This window comes from Silurus aristotelis, assembly GCF_946808225.1.
Source record: "Silurus aristotelis genome assembly, chromosome: 16".
Lineage (NCBI taxonomy): Eukaryota > Metazoa > Chordata > Actinopteri > Siluriformes > Siluridae > Silurus > Silurus aristotelis.
This window is the reverse complement of record NC_139589.1, coordinates 3020532-3035825: the sequence shown is the minus strand read 5'-3', so window position 1 is coordinate 3035825 and position 15294 is coordinate 3020532. Positions and strand designations below refer to the sequence as shown.

General features: G+C 39.2%; 2 protein-coding genes across 3 annotated transcripts; both read left to right on the top strand.

Annotated features, from left to right (window-relative positions):
* Positions 1-1485: 1485 nt before the first annotated feature.
* Positions 1486-6597, top strand: tmigd1 (transmembrane and immunoglobulin domain containing 1). The gene is made up of 6 exons (XM_083563463.1): positions 1486-1601; positions 1803-1896; positions 2956-3231; positions 3890-4174; positions 5724-5827; positions 6448-6597. The coding sequence occupies exons 2-6, from the start codon at positions 1827-1829 to the stop codon at positions 6463-6465; spliced, it is 753 nt and encodes a 250-aa protein (XP_083419589.1). The 5' UTR covers positions 1486-1601; positions 1803-1826; the 3' UTR covers positions 6466-6597.
* Positions 6598-7862: 1265 nt separating this feature from the next.
* On the top strand, positions 7863-14450 carry pimreg (PICALM interacting mitotic regulator). Of its 2 annotated transcripts, XM_083565346.1 has the most exons (6): positions 7863-7949; positions 9110-9435; positions 9863-10161; positions 10284-10379; positions 12279-12320; positions 13676-13799. In XM_083565346.1, the coding sequence occupies exons 2-5, from the start codon at positions 9118-9120 to the stop codon at positions 12310-12312; spliced, it is 747 nt and encodes a 248-aa protein (XP_083421472.1). In that variant the 5' UTR covers positions 7863-7949; positions 9110-9117; the 3' UTR covers positions 12313-12320; positions 13676-13799. The 2 variants fall into 2 exon arrangements, with proteins under 2 accessions (XP_083421472.1, XP_083421471.1); XM_083565345.1 differs by lacking the exon at positions 12279-12320 and having other exon boundaries at positions 13676-14450.
* Positions 14451-15294: the final 844 nt, after the last annotated feature.

Genomic DNA, 15294 nt, shown 5'->3' with positions numbered 1-15294 from the left:
TATTATTTTTTAAGAAAGGATAATTTAAATGCACATAAATGGCAAAACAAATATGTATGGTATGGTAATATAATCATGATGCAGAAAGTGTGTAAAATTAGTCTAACATAACATGTAGTCGAATCTTTTTTTTTTAATGATGTCAATTTTATTTTATTCGCAATATATTTTAATCCGTTCGATTATCGAGCAGCACAAAAATTATGTTAAGTAACAGAAATCATTTTACTTTATATATATATATATATGGTTGTAAGAGCGCAAACGGTCGCAAGAGAGCGCAGTTCCGCCAAAAAAACAACAACAACAAAAAAAAAATTCGTGTGCCGCTTCCCAGTCATTTAGCTGCTTATGTTGCCTATACCCTGTGTGCCTGTGTGTGTTTGAGTGCATTTGTGCATGTCTGTGTGTTTGCATATCTGTGTTTACTGAGACACCAACAGTCATACAGGCACAGGCATACAAACTTATACACAGATACACACACAGTCGCACACACAGACATACAGACAAACACACATGCACACAAACCTATACATAGGAAAACAAACAGACACACACAGGAATGCAGACACCGGCATGCATACACACACAGGCACTATGTGTGTGTGTGTGTGTGTGTGTGTGTGTGTGTGTGTGTGTGTGTGTGTCTTTGCACGAGTCTGTCTGTCTGTCTGTGTTTGCGTGCCTGGTCTGCATGTCTGTGTGCCTATCCATGTGTTTGTGTGTGTTTGCATGCCTGTGTGTGTGTGTGTCTGTCTGTCTGTCTGTATGTGTATCTGTGTGTGTTTGCATGCCTGGGTCTGCATGTCTGTGTGCCTATCTATGTATTTGTGTGTGTTTGCATGCCTGTGTGTGTTTGCATGCGTGTGTGCGTGTGTGTCTGTCTGTCTGTCTGTCTGTCTGTCTGTCTGTATGTGTATCTGTGTGTGTTTGCATGCCTGGCTCTGCATGTCTGTGTGCCTATCCATGTGTTCGTGTGTGTTTGCATGCCTATGTGTGTGTGTGTGTGTGTGTGTGTGTGTGTGTGTGTGTGTGTGTGTGTGTGCGCACACATCTGTACATGTGTGTGTGTGTGTGTGTGTGTGTGTGTGTGTGTGTGTGTGTGTGTGTGTGTGTGTGTGCACATCTGTACGTGTGTGTGTGTGTTAGTGATAAAAACTCTTCCTATTGAGAAGGACTCAGTTCATTTATGTTTATTTATATTCTAGGTATCAGTATCAAAAGAGTCCGTTGGAACAGGAATCTCACTGATGAGGGATTTCTCACTGCTGTGTGCCTCTGAGATCAGTCCTACAGTTCGATCCTAAAAAGAAAAACATTAAACCATGTTCTTGGAACGTGATTCATCAGTGCCTCAGTCTTGCACTATATTCAGATATCAGAGTGGAGCAGATCAGTCAGTTTTAGTGTTCACCCAGCATTATAAAAGGTCTGTGACCGTCAGGTAAGGAGTGGTAATTCTACAAAACTGCTATAAAAGAACTCAGCGGCTCAATATAAACCTGAAATCACAGGAGTCTTTTAAAACCTCTGCAGGGCAACCTTTGGATTCCCTCACTGCATTTTTTGAGACAATCATTGCCTTGGACGTTGGGTTGGTAAGTGGTGCGGAGAGAAAAATTGTCGTTTTAAATCCATTACAGCATTTTCAATGATATTTTCAGCATTTTTTGTGGTGATTAAATTCATAATTGATTTCAATTCCTAAAGGCTGCTTTGAAATGATAAAAGCTGGCAATTTTTGGTTTATTTTGAACAGACATTGTTTGAGCGCTGATATTGTTATCTGTATTATGTAGGAGAGAAGAGACCTGAGGAAAGAAATGAGACAGTCCAGTACCCGAGTCCTACTGCTTGTGCTAGTTTGCATCTGCGGTGCCTACAGTGCAAATGGTAAAAACCTAGCAATAACACAAGGAAAATAATATACAGAACTTCTGAAATTCAGTCTTGGCTTCACCGTAACATAAATTATCCTCATACAAGGCATCGGTTTGTTCAGGGAGCCAAAATATTTGCTTGTAGCTCCTGAATAATGACCACCACTAGTATTCTATTTCACAAGGCTTCCAGGAATACTATTGTTTCATCAGTTTATAATTATAAGAGTGATTAGCATTTCTCAGCAGCGCAGTAGCAAGCTAGCAATTAACCGTGTTACCCTGACACCTGCGATTCTACATATTTGCTAGTGAAGAAGTTACAGGAATGTCCATTTCAGCGACATCAACAAATGGAAAAAAAAAAAAAAACAAACAAAAATACATGTAATTAGAATCAGTTTATATTAGGATTTCCATTACACATTTAGTCTCCATATTCTCTTACTATAACTTCTACTCTACTAGGAAGATGTTCCACAAAATCTTGGAGTGTGCTTGTAAAGATTTGTGTTATTAAGGGTGCTAGTAAAATCAGGTACTAATGTAGGTGCGGTGAAGAAGCCTGGGGTGCATTCAGCCTTTCATTTCATCCTAAAGGTGTTAGATACAGTTGATATCAGAGCTCAATAGCAGGAGATCTTCCACTCCAACCCATGTAAACTATATGTTTATGAAGCTGGCTCATGATAGAGCAGGTTTGGGTCTTCTAGTTCAAGTGAAGTGAAAATTTAATGCTGCCACCTTCAAAGACGTCCTATACAACCTCCAACTTTGTGGTAAAAGTTTCGGGAAGATGCATTTGGAAAGGTCAACACTTTTGTCTATATAGTGTATATTAATTTGGGTTCTACTCCATTTTTTTCCCACCATCTAAAACCCATGCCACATATTATTCTACATAATATTATAGTAAAGCATGCTTTTTTTTTGCATTTCTAATATAAAACTCATGGCACCCCTGGTGGTTCGGAGGCCTTATAGCACTTAAGGTTTGATCTAGCACTATAATGTATAATAAATTGTGATTCTGTCTTAATGTATTCAAACCCATTCTTTTTAAACCCATCAGTCACCATTGAGTCTAATCCGCCAACGAATGGAGGGTTGCTTCAGACCAAACCAGAGGAGACCGTGTCCCTGACCTGCACCGTCAACGACTCTGCCATGCCTGAAGAACTGCAGTGGCTCAGAAACAACCAACAAGTGAGTTTGGGTGACGGAAACCAGTTAATCACCAGCCATGTGTGTGTGCAGCCAGTCACCAGAGACGATAACGGAGTCATCTTTACCTGCCAGCTGAAGTCTAACATGAACGTCAAAACCTCCATCCAGTTAGACGTTCAATGTGAGTACAGACTCGAGGCCTGGGATTTTCATGGCTCTTTCACACATTTTTCTATAGCGCCACATCCTGTCAACAATCCTGCCAATTTGTCAATTATTACCATTTTTTATTTCTTAATGAGCAACACATTATGACCGTTTATGGTTACGTTTCACGTTACAGAAAGTCCGTAAGACAAACTGTTATCAATGCTACACATTATAGCAACTATAAACTTCGGTGTCATTCTGTCACCATCCTCTCTTTTATATTCTCTCATAAAAATGCACCTCATCATCTTTCCCCTGAGAAACAGGAAAGTGCAAAGTTCTCTTTCCTGTGGCAGAAAATATTGTATCAACGATTATATTATCAACTATATTCTTTTCAATTATCATTAGAAATTCATCAGTAGATAGTGAACAAGAACAAGGGCATTAATATAGATGTGTTTTTTGGATTACAGCTGCATCTACTTTTAAAGTCTGACTTGATGATGTGATGCATCGAAGTTGACAGTTGTGTCGCAATGCACCATTTTTACAAAATTTTATTGGTAAAAAGCTATTTATTTAGATATTAGTAGATGTGCAATACTTTTGTTGTTTAGAAAATGACCAATAATTTGTGACCAATATTTGATATGTAGATTGACATCACATTTATTATTATCTTGCAGATCCCCCAACTATGGGTGCAGATGAGGAAATGTGGGTCGAGGAGAAAAGTGAAGCCAGTCTCTCCTGCGATGTTCGCGCTAATCCTCCAGTAAATGTAGTCTGGAAGAAGGACGACAAGCTTCTGGATCTTTCTTCCAGCAACTACAGGACAAGCAACAACGGGTTTACGGCTACGCTTTTCATTTCGAACGTTAAACGAGGTGTGCACCAGGGCGTGTTCGCTTGCGAGGCCGACTCTGTCATCACTGGAGTTACCAGAAAGAACTTCAGTATCACGGTTGTAGGTTTGTGACTTTTTTTTTCATATCTGTGTGGAAAGTACAGTAGCAGTTTAGTGGTTAAGATGTTGGACTTTGTATCTGATCTGCCCTCAACTACAATTATCAAGTTGTTTAAATGAAAAAAGTCACTCTGGATAATGGCATCTGCCAAATGATGTTTAATTAATATGTAACAAATTATTCACAATCCACATGATGAAGTTGATAAGATGGATGGACCATTCAATTTGGTTGAAATGATTTCTGTCATTAATATTACAATCAAGCTGAGTGATGAGGACTTCATGTAACAAAATCCGTTAATCAATAGAATTTTGCTCCAAGAAAGTCTGGTTAATCCCAGAACATACCTCCAACCATGTTACAGTATCTAATGTTTTATAGAATTTATTATTAGCTGCAACTTCTTATTGGTCAGACAGATCTCCCAATTGTACTACAACTACCCAGGAAGTCTAAAACCATGTGCTTCCTCCTAGACATGGAGAGCCAGCTAAATACAATGTAAAGCAAAAAAAAAAAAAAAAAAAAAAAAAATCCTTCTACATACGATCTCAATATGATTGGCTGATATATATTTTCGTTCAGAATTTTTTTCCCCAACAGTTTTTCTGCAATTTTTTGTAGAAAACGTGTATCCTGTGATACATACCGTATAGTAGAAGAACCGTTGAGAAATGCTTCTTGAATTATGCACAGTGCTGTATTATTGCTCTCAGAGGAACCCGACCAGCAGAGTTGTTGCAATAATCAAGTGACATGATGTTTTTCAGGACAATTAATTTTGTTGAACTGAAAGATTTGATCTTTCTGAAGCTCTACTGAGCAAATAAAGGAAAGAACATCTTAGTTTGGTTTGTTCTGGGGAAATATTAATATAATTGGTAAATGCTTCATTAACAAAACAAAGTTGATACTTTCAGAAACACGCTTTATGGCAATGAACTGAAACCTATAAAGAGACACCCAGCTAATATAATCGGGAGATTGTAGCTCAGTGGTTAAGGCATTAGACTTTGGAATCGGAAGGTCACAAATCTCACCACCACCAAGCTGCAACTTCTGGACCCCTAAGCAAGACCCTTATCCCTCCCTTGCTCAGTTGTAAGCCACTCTGGATAAGGGCATCTGCCAAATAGCGTAAATGTAAATATAATCAGCATGCGTTTTTAGGATTATTCAGCACACAATGTTTTATAACAGCCGATACGCTGCAGGGTTTCATTCTGTATGACTTCTGACTGAACCTTACAAATAAACACGGATTTCTGCAAATTGTTACACACTGATTTAGTACACACTGGTTCCTGAAAGAGTTTAAGTCATTTAAGTTATATTTGCATAATTTTATGATAGTTCTTTTGCCCACATTGAAAGGAAACTGTTTTGTCCTGGCTGAAGGGGTGCCCCTTTAAAAATATTCAACGTGTAGTTCTAATGAAGGTCTTCATTTTCTAGAGTTAACATGAACAAGATTAAAATCTTCTTTATATATGACAGTTTTTTAAGCCTGAATGTTTAATTATGTCAATATTCTGCTCCTAAAACGCAGACCAAGTAATGAAGTTCCCTCTTGGGCCTGCAATCACTGGTGTGGTGGTCATCCTGTTGACAATCATGTTGGCTTTAATTTCCAGATGGGAAAAGATTATGAAGGTAAAAATCATACAGTACAGTACACAGTGAAATAAAACAGCATTCCTCCAGAACAAAGATGCTAGATAATAAAAAAAAAACATACATTAACAAAAGACTGTACAAAAAACACAAATCTAAGACAATATATGCAGCGTGTTGTCCATATGTGCAATTCTGTGCAAGATATTGTCAATATATAGCAGGTTTGTGGAAATTCATTTCAATGTAAGTGTTAATTTGTGTTCATTGAGTGTGTGTGTGTGTGTGTGTGTGTGTGTATCAATCCAGTCCCTTTGTACATGAGGGCCCAAATGCTTAAGTAGCTTTTTCCAGATGCATAAGGGTGAAGAGTGTGTGTGAAGGGTGTGTGTGGTCAGCCATAATGGATTTGTGGACGCATTTGCGCATGTCGTAAAAATCCATGAATAAGGGAAGAGAAACCATCGCATACATTTACACCACACGCTGCATCCGCAAATCGGCCAACATCATGGCTGAAAACACACACACACCCCTCACACACATTATGGGCTTCAATAGAAGTTGAAGTAGCAGACAATTCATACAGGTGAATCACTTAGAAAGCATTTTAACGTCTGCTGTCTTTGTTATTTATGTTTTTATTTTTTTCCTTTCAGTGCTTTAAAAAGGACTGACGCTCCATGAAGTGGGCCATCATGTGCAGCCCATTACAGCCGAGTGCACTGTACTGACAATCACAAAGAGCACATGGATAAACCAAACACTTCATATATAAGGTGTTCTGCTTAAATAAAAGGTTTAAATCACCTCTTTCTGCCTACATCTGCTTTCTCTGTTCTGAGAGTCGAAACGGCTTGCCTTATGTAAAGCCACTGTGTTGCCTCTGTGCCGTTGTGCTTTTAAATGCTAATGATATTGCACAATGTTGCTTAGAAAACGTGTTACACATTGACCCCTGAGCAAAAAAAAAAAAACAGTCTCTAGAGCATTGACGTCCATTGTCAGTAACACGTAGTATAAACCTATTAAAATATATGGCTAACTATTATACATTTCCAAGGACAAGGTCAATTTTTTTTTCTTGTTCTCGTAAACATGAACAGAAAACCAATTTGTACATTCATCAGTGTTACTGTTAAACTCATGTTTGTGTGTTAATTTTTTAAAGAAAGCATTTCCACTTTGTATATATCAGTATATTAGATAGATAGATAGATAGATAGATAGATAGATAGATAGATAGATAGATAGATAGATAGATAGATAGATAGATAGATAGATAGATAGATAGTGAGGGGGAGGAAGAAGTAACAATTATTTATTAAGAAAGAAAGAAAGAAAGAAAGAAAGAAAGAAAGAAAGAAAGAAAGAAAGAAAGAAAGAAAGAAAGAAAGAAAGTGGGAGGGGGAATTGGCAGAATGATTTATTAAGAAAGAAAGAAAGAAAGAAAGAAAGAAAGAAAGAAAGAAAGAAAGAAAGAAAGAAAGAAAGAAAGAAAGAAAGAAAGAAAGAAATAAATAAATAAAGGAGGAGGAAGAATTGGCAGAATGATTTATTCAGAAAGAAAGAAAGAAAGAAAGAAAGAAAGAAAGAAAGAAAGAAAGAAAGAAAGAAAGAAAGAAAGAAAGAAAGAAAAAAATAAATAAAGGAGGAGGAAGAATTGGCAGAATGATTTATTCAGAAAGAAAGAAAGAAAGAAAGAAAGAAAGAAAGAAAGAAAGAAAGAAAGAAAGAAAGAAAGAAAAGGAAAGGGAGGGGAATTGGGGGGGAATTAGTGGCAGAATAGATTATCAAGAAAGAAAGGATGGGAGGGGGAGAAAGAAGTGGCAGAAAGATCTATCTATCTAGAAAGAAAGATAAACTAATAGCAAGTGGTGCAAAATAACAAAAGAGGACAACAAAGGAAAAGTGGCAAGAAAATCCAACATATTAAACTGCTGTAATATACAGAAAAAAACCCCGAAAAAAATACAAACAATTCAACAAAGTTCTGAATTCGACCAATCAAAAGGCGGGAATGTTTTGAAGGGCGTGGTCTACCGCGGGGCGCGTCTAATGGGCGGGGCTTCGTCCTTTTGGAAAGCTGGTCCGCCAAATTCAAACTGAGAAAGAGAAGTGCGGATTTACAGCTCAGGCCGGAGGATCCATCAGCCAGGAGGTAAGAAGCGAAATCTGGGCCAACAGCCTCTCTCTTTAGTAACATACACACATTATTTTTATACAAAAGTATTCTTCACGCTTTTAGTGATAAACCGGTGTTTCAGCAGAGCAGCTGGTAGCGGGTTTATTGTTCGGTAGCCTTACTGTATTGTTTAGACGTGTTCGGAAAATCCAAGTATCGTTAAAATCAGTATTGCAGGTATTTGATATAATTAATCGCGCAACTTTATGCATTATACATATATTTGCTTGTTTCATGTTAAGGAAAACGCTCCTTGCATTAAAACCTGAAATTAGGGGGCGAACAAAAGTGCGCATGCGCAAAACTCCTGCAACATGAGAATTCAAATATATGGTGTTTCCTGCAGAGGGGTTTATACCTCAACACTTTGTTTACATTTTATTTGTATTTATTTTTTATACTTCTGAATAAGTATTTTTTTAACGTGGGCTTTAGATTTATAATTTTATGTATCCTAAATATTATTTGTTACGGTTTTCATATATAAAATTAAGCCTTATTTAGTTTGACTGGTCACACATAATAATAGTAAAAGCTTCAATCTGAACCTGTTCTATCTACTTCTGGTGAAAAGTCCAGAAACAAGAAGAGAGATTGTGAGTCTCTCCCATGACCCCGTCTAAATCAAATGACCTCGAAAAACGGGGTCACGACCCCTGGTTTGGGAACTCCTTCTGTAAACATTTAAACAATGGGTCTTCCATTTTAAGTAGTTTATCATTGTAAATATACTCAAACCATGGACAACAGTTCTAAATTTCTCAGTTCTGTTGTATAAGGGTAACTCTCATAGAGGTGCGATTCCAAATTTGTGGCAACCTTCTGGGAAAAGAAGCATGTACAGTAGTGATGGTCAGGTGTCCATATTCTTTTGGCCATATGTGTTTGGGTATTTATTTAAAGCCTGAGAGTTTTTTAACCCACCAAGTTGAAGTAGAGGGCAATTTCACTACTTCCGCACCCAGTGACATCTTATACAGTTGTGTGCTTCAAGCTTTAGGAAAACAGTTTGAGGAACAAGCACATGGCTTAGAAACATGGCTTAGAATCTCCGCTTTCCCAATACTTTTGTTCATATAGTGTATGTTCCAATTGCTCTGTCTTTCTCCGTTTTTAAACGCTTCTCACACCACCAGTTCCCATCATGTCATCAGCGATTGTGAGCAGCATGAGCGGTTTCAGTTCCACCGTGTCTGGGATGTGGCGTTCGCACAGCACGCTGTCCGAGTCAGAACCCGAGAGTTCCCCCGAGGCGGTGCAGCAGTTTCGGAAGCTACGTTCCTCCAGCTCGCTCAACTCCCTGCGCATGTCTCTGAGAAAGAGACTTCCTCTGAAGACCGTGCAGCCCACCAGCAACATCTCGGAGAATCAGAGCATTGAGGTGTTCCAGAACAGCAAGAAGACGAGCGCCGTCACCCAGATGAAGCGCACTGCCAAGAACACTATTGGCAATGCTTATCAGGTCCGCTCCTTTTCTCTTTCCTCTCCGTCCTCGCTCATTGTGACTTCTGTTTCAGGAATGGGATGAACAATATGGGGGGAAAACTACATAATAAACTGCAGATGTGCAAATAGTGTCAAACCATGTTTCACTAATATGGGACATCAGTAAAAAGTCAGGGAACGTGTAGAGGAAATTATCCTTAAAGACAGCTGCTGGAACCAGGGTAACTCTAAACTAAATTCTTCCACCACTGTGTTCACTGTGAGATAGTATTTTCAGGTTGATGGTTTTGGTTGACTGAGTGATTCTCAACCCAGCTCCACAACACCACCCTCTAAGACACCGTGTCATGATTGCTGTATGAGCCATGATACACCACACAAATCATTTCTATATTCAAAAAATAACATAAAACCACTAACAATCTTTATCTGTATCCTCTTAGAGGTTTCATAAGAGCACACAGTCACGTGAGGAGTGTCTGGTCAGGACGCCTGGCAAAATCCTAGAAGGAGAAGAAAACAGGCGCACTCCGATGTCTGCACGCACCCCGAAACGACAAGCCACGACCCCCAGGCACACACCGAGATCAGCCACGAAACGCACCCCACGAGCCACAGCCACTCCTGAGCCGAGCGATTCGGCCGTCAGAGCAGTGAAGACGGGAGGAACCAGGAGGCAGCTCGTACGCATGGCAGCGCTGAGGAGCCCTTTCGCATCTCCCAACACAGCCAGCCGGCGCAGGTTAGGGTCGAGTCCTGTTGTATCAGTTCTGCACAATTCATTCAGTTTCGCAGATTAGGAGCGGAGTCAAAAGCTTTGCCTGCGAGTCTCTGAGTAGTTATGTCCTCTTTCTTCTGTCTTAGGCTGCTCGATCAGGATCTGGACAGCGTCTCGAAAGGCCTCGGAAAACTAAAGCGTCTCTCTCAGGCGTTTGATGAAGTCATTGGAAGGGATGAGCGGTGAGCAAATTATGTGCTTCGTTTTGATACAGCGTGATCTGAAGAACAGGGTCGGTTGATTATATCGATATCACGATAAACAATTTCGCAACACAATTTTCTGTGATATCACTTCGGAAAAATGTTTTTCCCCCTCTGAAAGATTTTGATTAGTCGGTTGTAAGCAATTCTTTCCTACTAAAAACTCCACGGTGCTCTACAGTTGAGTCTATTCATTCATGTATCCTGTTTTGGTGTCCAGTCCATTTCCTGTTTGGTATTAGGGTGGGTCTTTTTTTTTTTTTTTTTCTTCCCCCCTCAGCGGCTGTCTGCTCTGACCTCTCCAAAACGCTCTTCTTCCCGCCAAGGTCTAGCATGAGGGAATGATTTGTGGCTGCTTCAGGGTGTGTTAGAGGGCCACACACACACACACACACACACACACACAACTGATAATACACAGTGTTATTAATCTGCCTTGATTGTATTATTGATAGATTTGCATATTCTAGTGATTGTGTGATACACTGATGATACACTGTTAATGTGTGTGTGTGTGTGTGTGTGTGTGTGTGTGTGTGTGTGTGTGTGTGTGTGTGTGTGTGACATTTTAAAAGTAGTTCAGAGTATTAGCTTCCATTTTGTCTAATATTGTCCTGTTATCTGGGAGGTGTGTGTGTGTGTGTGTGTGTGTGTGTGTGTGTGTGTGTGTGTGTGTGTGTGTGTGTGTGTGTGTGACATTTTAAAAGTAGTTCAGAGTATTAGCTTCCACTTTGTCTAATATTGTCCTGTTATCTGGGAGGTGTGTGTGAGAGTGTGTGTGAGAGTGAGCGTGAGAGAACACCCACCCTCACAGAATTCCTCACATAACTCCCGCCAAGATTTTTAAACTCCGAATGCTTTTCCATTCAAGGAAGTCAAGCAAAACCACTACAGTCACCACAAGCTTCTGCTGTTCCACACATTCACACACGTCACATGAATTTCAGATGCTGTGCATGTGATCATCGGGAATAGCAAAGTGTCAAGAAATCAAGCCTCTTTGAATAGAAGGATTTGTGCTAGATATCACATAGTGCTCATTTTCAAATATTCATTTACAGTAGTTACGTTCAACCTTTTTGGATTACGATATGGTCATTTGGCAAATCCCAGCTTGTCCATTAACAGATGGTAAATCCAATCGAACGCATTATTGACTCGTTGCTCTGGCTGCATCCCAGGGACGTCCTGAGATCTCACGAGCTCACAGATTCCCATGATTGACTAGTGTCACTGTGATTGACAGGGGGGAGAGTAACACCACACCACAGCTTTTGCTTTCTTGACTCCAGATTAAAAATCTCAGGACTCGAGAGCAGCACAGGATCGGTTAATATTGACCTAGTTACAATGTGAAGTGTGAGTCAAAACTAGAGGTCGACCGATTTCACTGATACCGGTAGGGAGGTTGGGTCGCCACAGCAGATCATCCGTACTATCGTGTGAAAAATCTGCAAAATGAAATATATAAATTTATATATGTAAGTATATATTTTATAAATTGTAAATAATAAAGTTCTTTTTAATTATGAATTATTCAGCAAAACCAATTATTTGGTTGACCTCTAGTCAAGACCTCATATTTCCCCCCGTGTTTTCTGTCTACACACATGACATTTTCAAAATGCGTATTTACACCACCGAACTACAAACCCCGAGGCATCTGAACATCTTGACAGGGAAAACAGGAGGCTTTGTGTGGCAGCTATGCAACGACCTTTTCCTTGTGATGCAAGAAAATAGATTGACCTACCAAAATAATCTGGTTTCTTTGCCCCCTCAGGCTGCCATCGGTCATTCCAATGTGTTTCGTTCTTGTCTGAAAGGTCTTGAACTTGTCAGTGAAACTGAAGTCTAACCTGTTTTTCATTCTGCCAGCTGCAAATTCAAGTACTCTATTATAACGGAGTAAATCCTGAGGTAAAATATGTTTACAAATTGTTCGGGAAAAAAATCTGTCTGTTTTGACACGCATGAATTCTGTGTATGCACGGTGTGGCCAAAAGTATGTGGACACCAGACACATCACACATCATTTTTCGCTTGTTGAATGTAACAATTCAATTTTACTTGTAGAACACCCTGAGATGGTGTGAGAAAGAAACCTTGAGAGGAACCGGACTCAAAAAGAAAACCTCATCCTCATGACATTGAATATCCAGTCATTACAGCTCCATCATTGTTGAGATGTTTAGTGATTGGTGCTTAAATGCAGCACTGATCAACAAACAGTAGTCCTGAGCCATTGTATCAGACTGTTGATCTTAATTACAGTCCAAATCCATCATCAAAGTTCTTGAGTTGCTCGGTAACTTCAGGAATCTTTAGGCTGTTCATGTGGAACCATCCTCAACTTGTTGAAGAGAACTCCATCCAGAAGTATCAGGCAGATTCGAAAATAATGATCTAGGAAAGATCGAGGAAAGCTTCAAACCAGATTTTGGGCCACGCCTGTTTAGCTTCAGCTGCAAAAGCATTAGTGAGATCAGGCACTGATCCAATCCAAACATGACACACCACATCTACATGGCATCATCATGCTGGAACAGGGTTGGACTCTCGGTCTTCTAGTGAAAAAAGATTGTAGCACTACAGAAGACATTGTGGACAATTGTGTGCTTTTAAAGTTGTTTAAAATGAAGAAATGTGTATATACACACACGCTCCCCACTTTACAAAAATTTTGCGCATACGAACAAACGTGTCCTCAAAGTGAGATTTGTTCATAGTCGGAAAAATTCGAGACTGAGGAGAGCCGCTAGCTAGTCGTCGACCGTAACGAGTTCACACGATGCGCACTGGACTCGGGAGAATGCGTTTTTTTAAGTGAATATTTAAAATAATCATTTTTGTTTTTTTTATTACTTAATACAAAATATCGTTTACAGTATTTCGATTAGTTTTAGTATATTTTATTGTTTATTTCATAGTATTTATAGCTCTCACATCTTTAGGAGATTTGAGTACTCAATAACGAACACAGTAACAACTTGCGTGCGTTCGTTTGTTCGTAAGATGCTGTATTTATGGGATGGTCAGGTGTCCACATGCTTTTGCAAAAAAATTAAATACTGTGTCACTGCATTGGATGTCTCTAAAATTTTCCCCGAGCTTATAATTGTGGCTGAAATGTTGTCTGCTGTACATTTTCTTACATTTATATTTTCAAATACCGTGCATGCGCTTGTAAACGGTCCGATCCGACCAATCTTTTCTTTCAAATACAATTGTAAAACATCAGCACATGGTTATAACGTGTGTGTGTGTTGGTGCAGGAGTGAGGCCATGGAGCGTTACAGGACAGTGATGACTCAGGGCCGCGATTCCAGCTCCAGTATAAGCGGCACGACGGGGAAATTAAACAGACCCTTCATCCGGCAGCAGAGTCGGCAAATCCGGCAGCAGGTGGGCAGCTGGACCGACAGCGCTCTCTAGAACCTCCGCAAAACCACATGAAGCTGCATCTCCTACTATTGGTTATATTTGACTGTTTCTTTGTGTCTATATGTTTGTCTTTATTAGTCACTTTGTCTTTTCTATTAAGAAATGTATCGTATGGAATATCAGTAACTGACACACACAGTGTGATCTGCTGGATTGAGCCAAATTTGACCAAATTTCTTGTCATGCTGTTACAGTTCAAAGGTCATGGTTGTTCATATTCTAGAAAAGCAACCAAAAAAAACCGTTTAGCATCAAAGTTTCGTTTCAACGAATGCTGTAATGTGTGACAGTGTTAGGGGAGCAATGTTACCTTTATTCCATGCGTTTCTATTTTAAACTAACACTCTAACGACCGTAGCGAGTCAAACTGCATTATTAACTCGGAGTAGTTTCTACTTCTATATTTTATTCACTTTATTTTAGACGCCACTTCGTACCGAGGTGTTGGGAGAAAACGAACATTTCTTTTTATATATATATATATATATAGCACTATTATTAATAGCGATATTATTAGCACAGTATTAAGCACACAATACTGCGTGATCATGGTCCATGTAAAGGGAGGAAAATGAGGCAAACACCTCTTTGTCTTCAACAGCTGCAGAACGAAAAAAGAAAATGACTGAATTCTGGTTTTTATGTGCTTTTTTTCTTAACACTAAACTTTCATTTCAGAAAATGTTTACCTTTTTATACTTTAATAAAAAAAAATATAGAACCATTTTGTTCTCAGGAGAGTTTTTTTTATGGTATACTATTTTCAAGCAAACAATAAATCTACAATATGAGGCAGTAAAAGACTGAGCACTATAAAAAAAAAAAAAGGTGATGTGGTCATTCTGCAATTTCTCTGTCGATTTATTTATAAATGTACACACATTTTTATTGGCAAATCCTCCCTTAGCATGAAGAACTACTTTACACACTTTCAAATGTTTGTTTCTCCAAACATTCAGCTGAAATACTTACCCGTGCCTCTTGTCCAAGATGTTCTTCACTAGTTGGAGATTTCTTTCTTGTGATCCAGTTCATCCCAGAGCAGTTCAATAGGATTTAGTTGCGGTGACTGGGCAGGTCGTTCCATGATCGACATCACTCCAAACGACGGTTATAGAGCATGGACGTACGATTCGGCTCATTGCCTCTCCATCATCTCCTCTCCTTTTCTCCTTCTAACAGAACTTCTTCTGTTCGAGACATGGATGTCCCATTTGAACCCAAGAAGGTTCTCACTGTCCAATTCTAGCTTTGCTGTCTTTTTGGCTTAGAAACAAAAGGAACATGGACGTGTCTTAAAAACGATGAAGGACTAAGTGTTTCCAAAGTTTTCACAGGAATTAATACTGATATTATTAATACTAAATACGCTGCAATTGCCTGGATTTTTCTTTGGCTCTTTTTCATTTATTTAAACCCCATTAAACAAACCGTATTCCCACTGTTACAT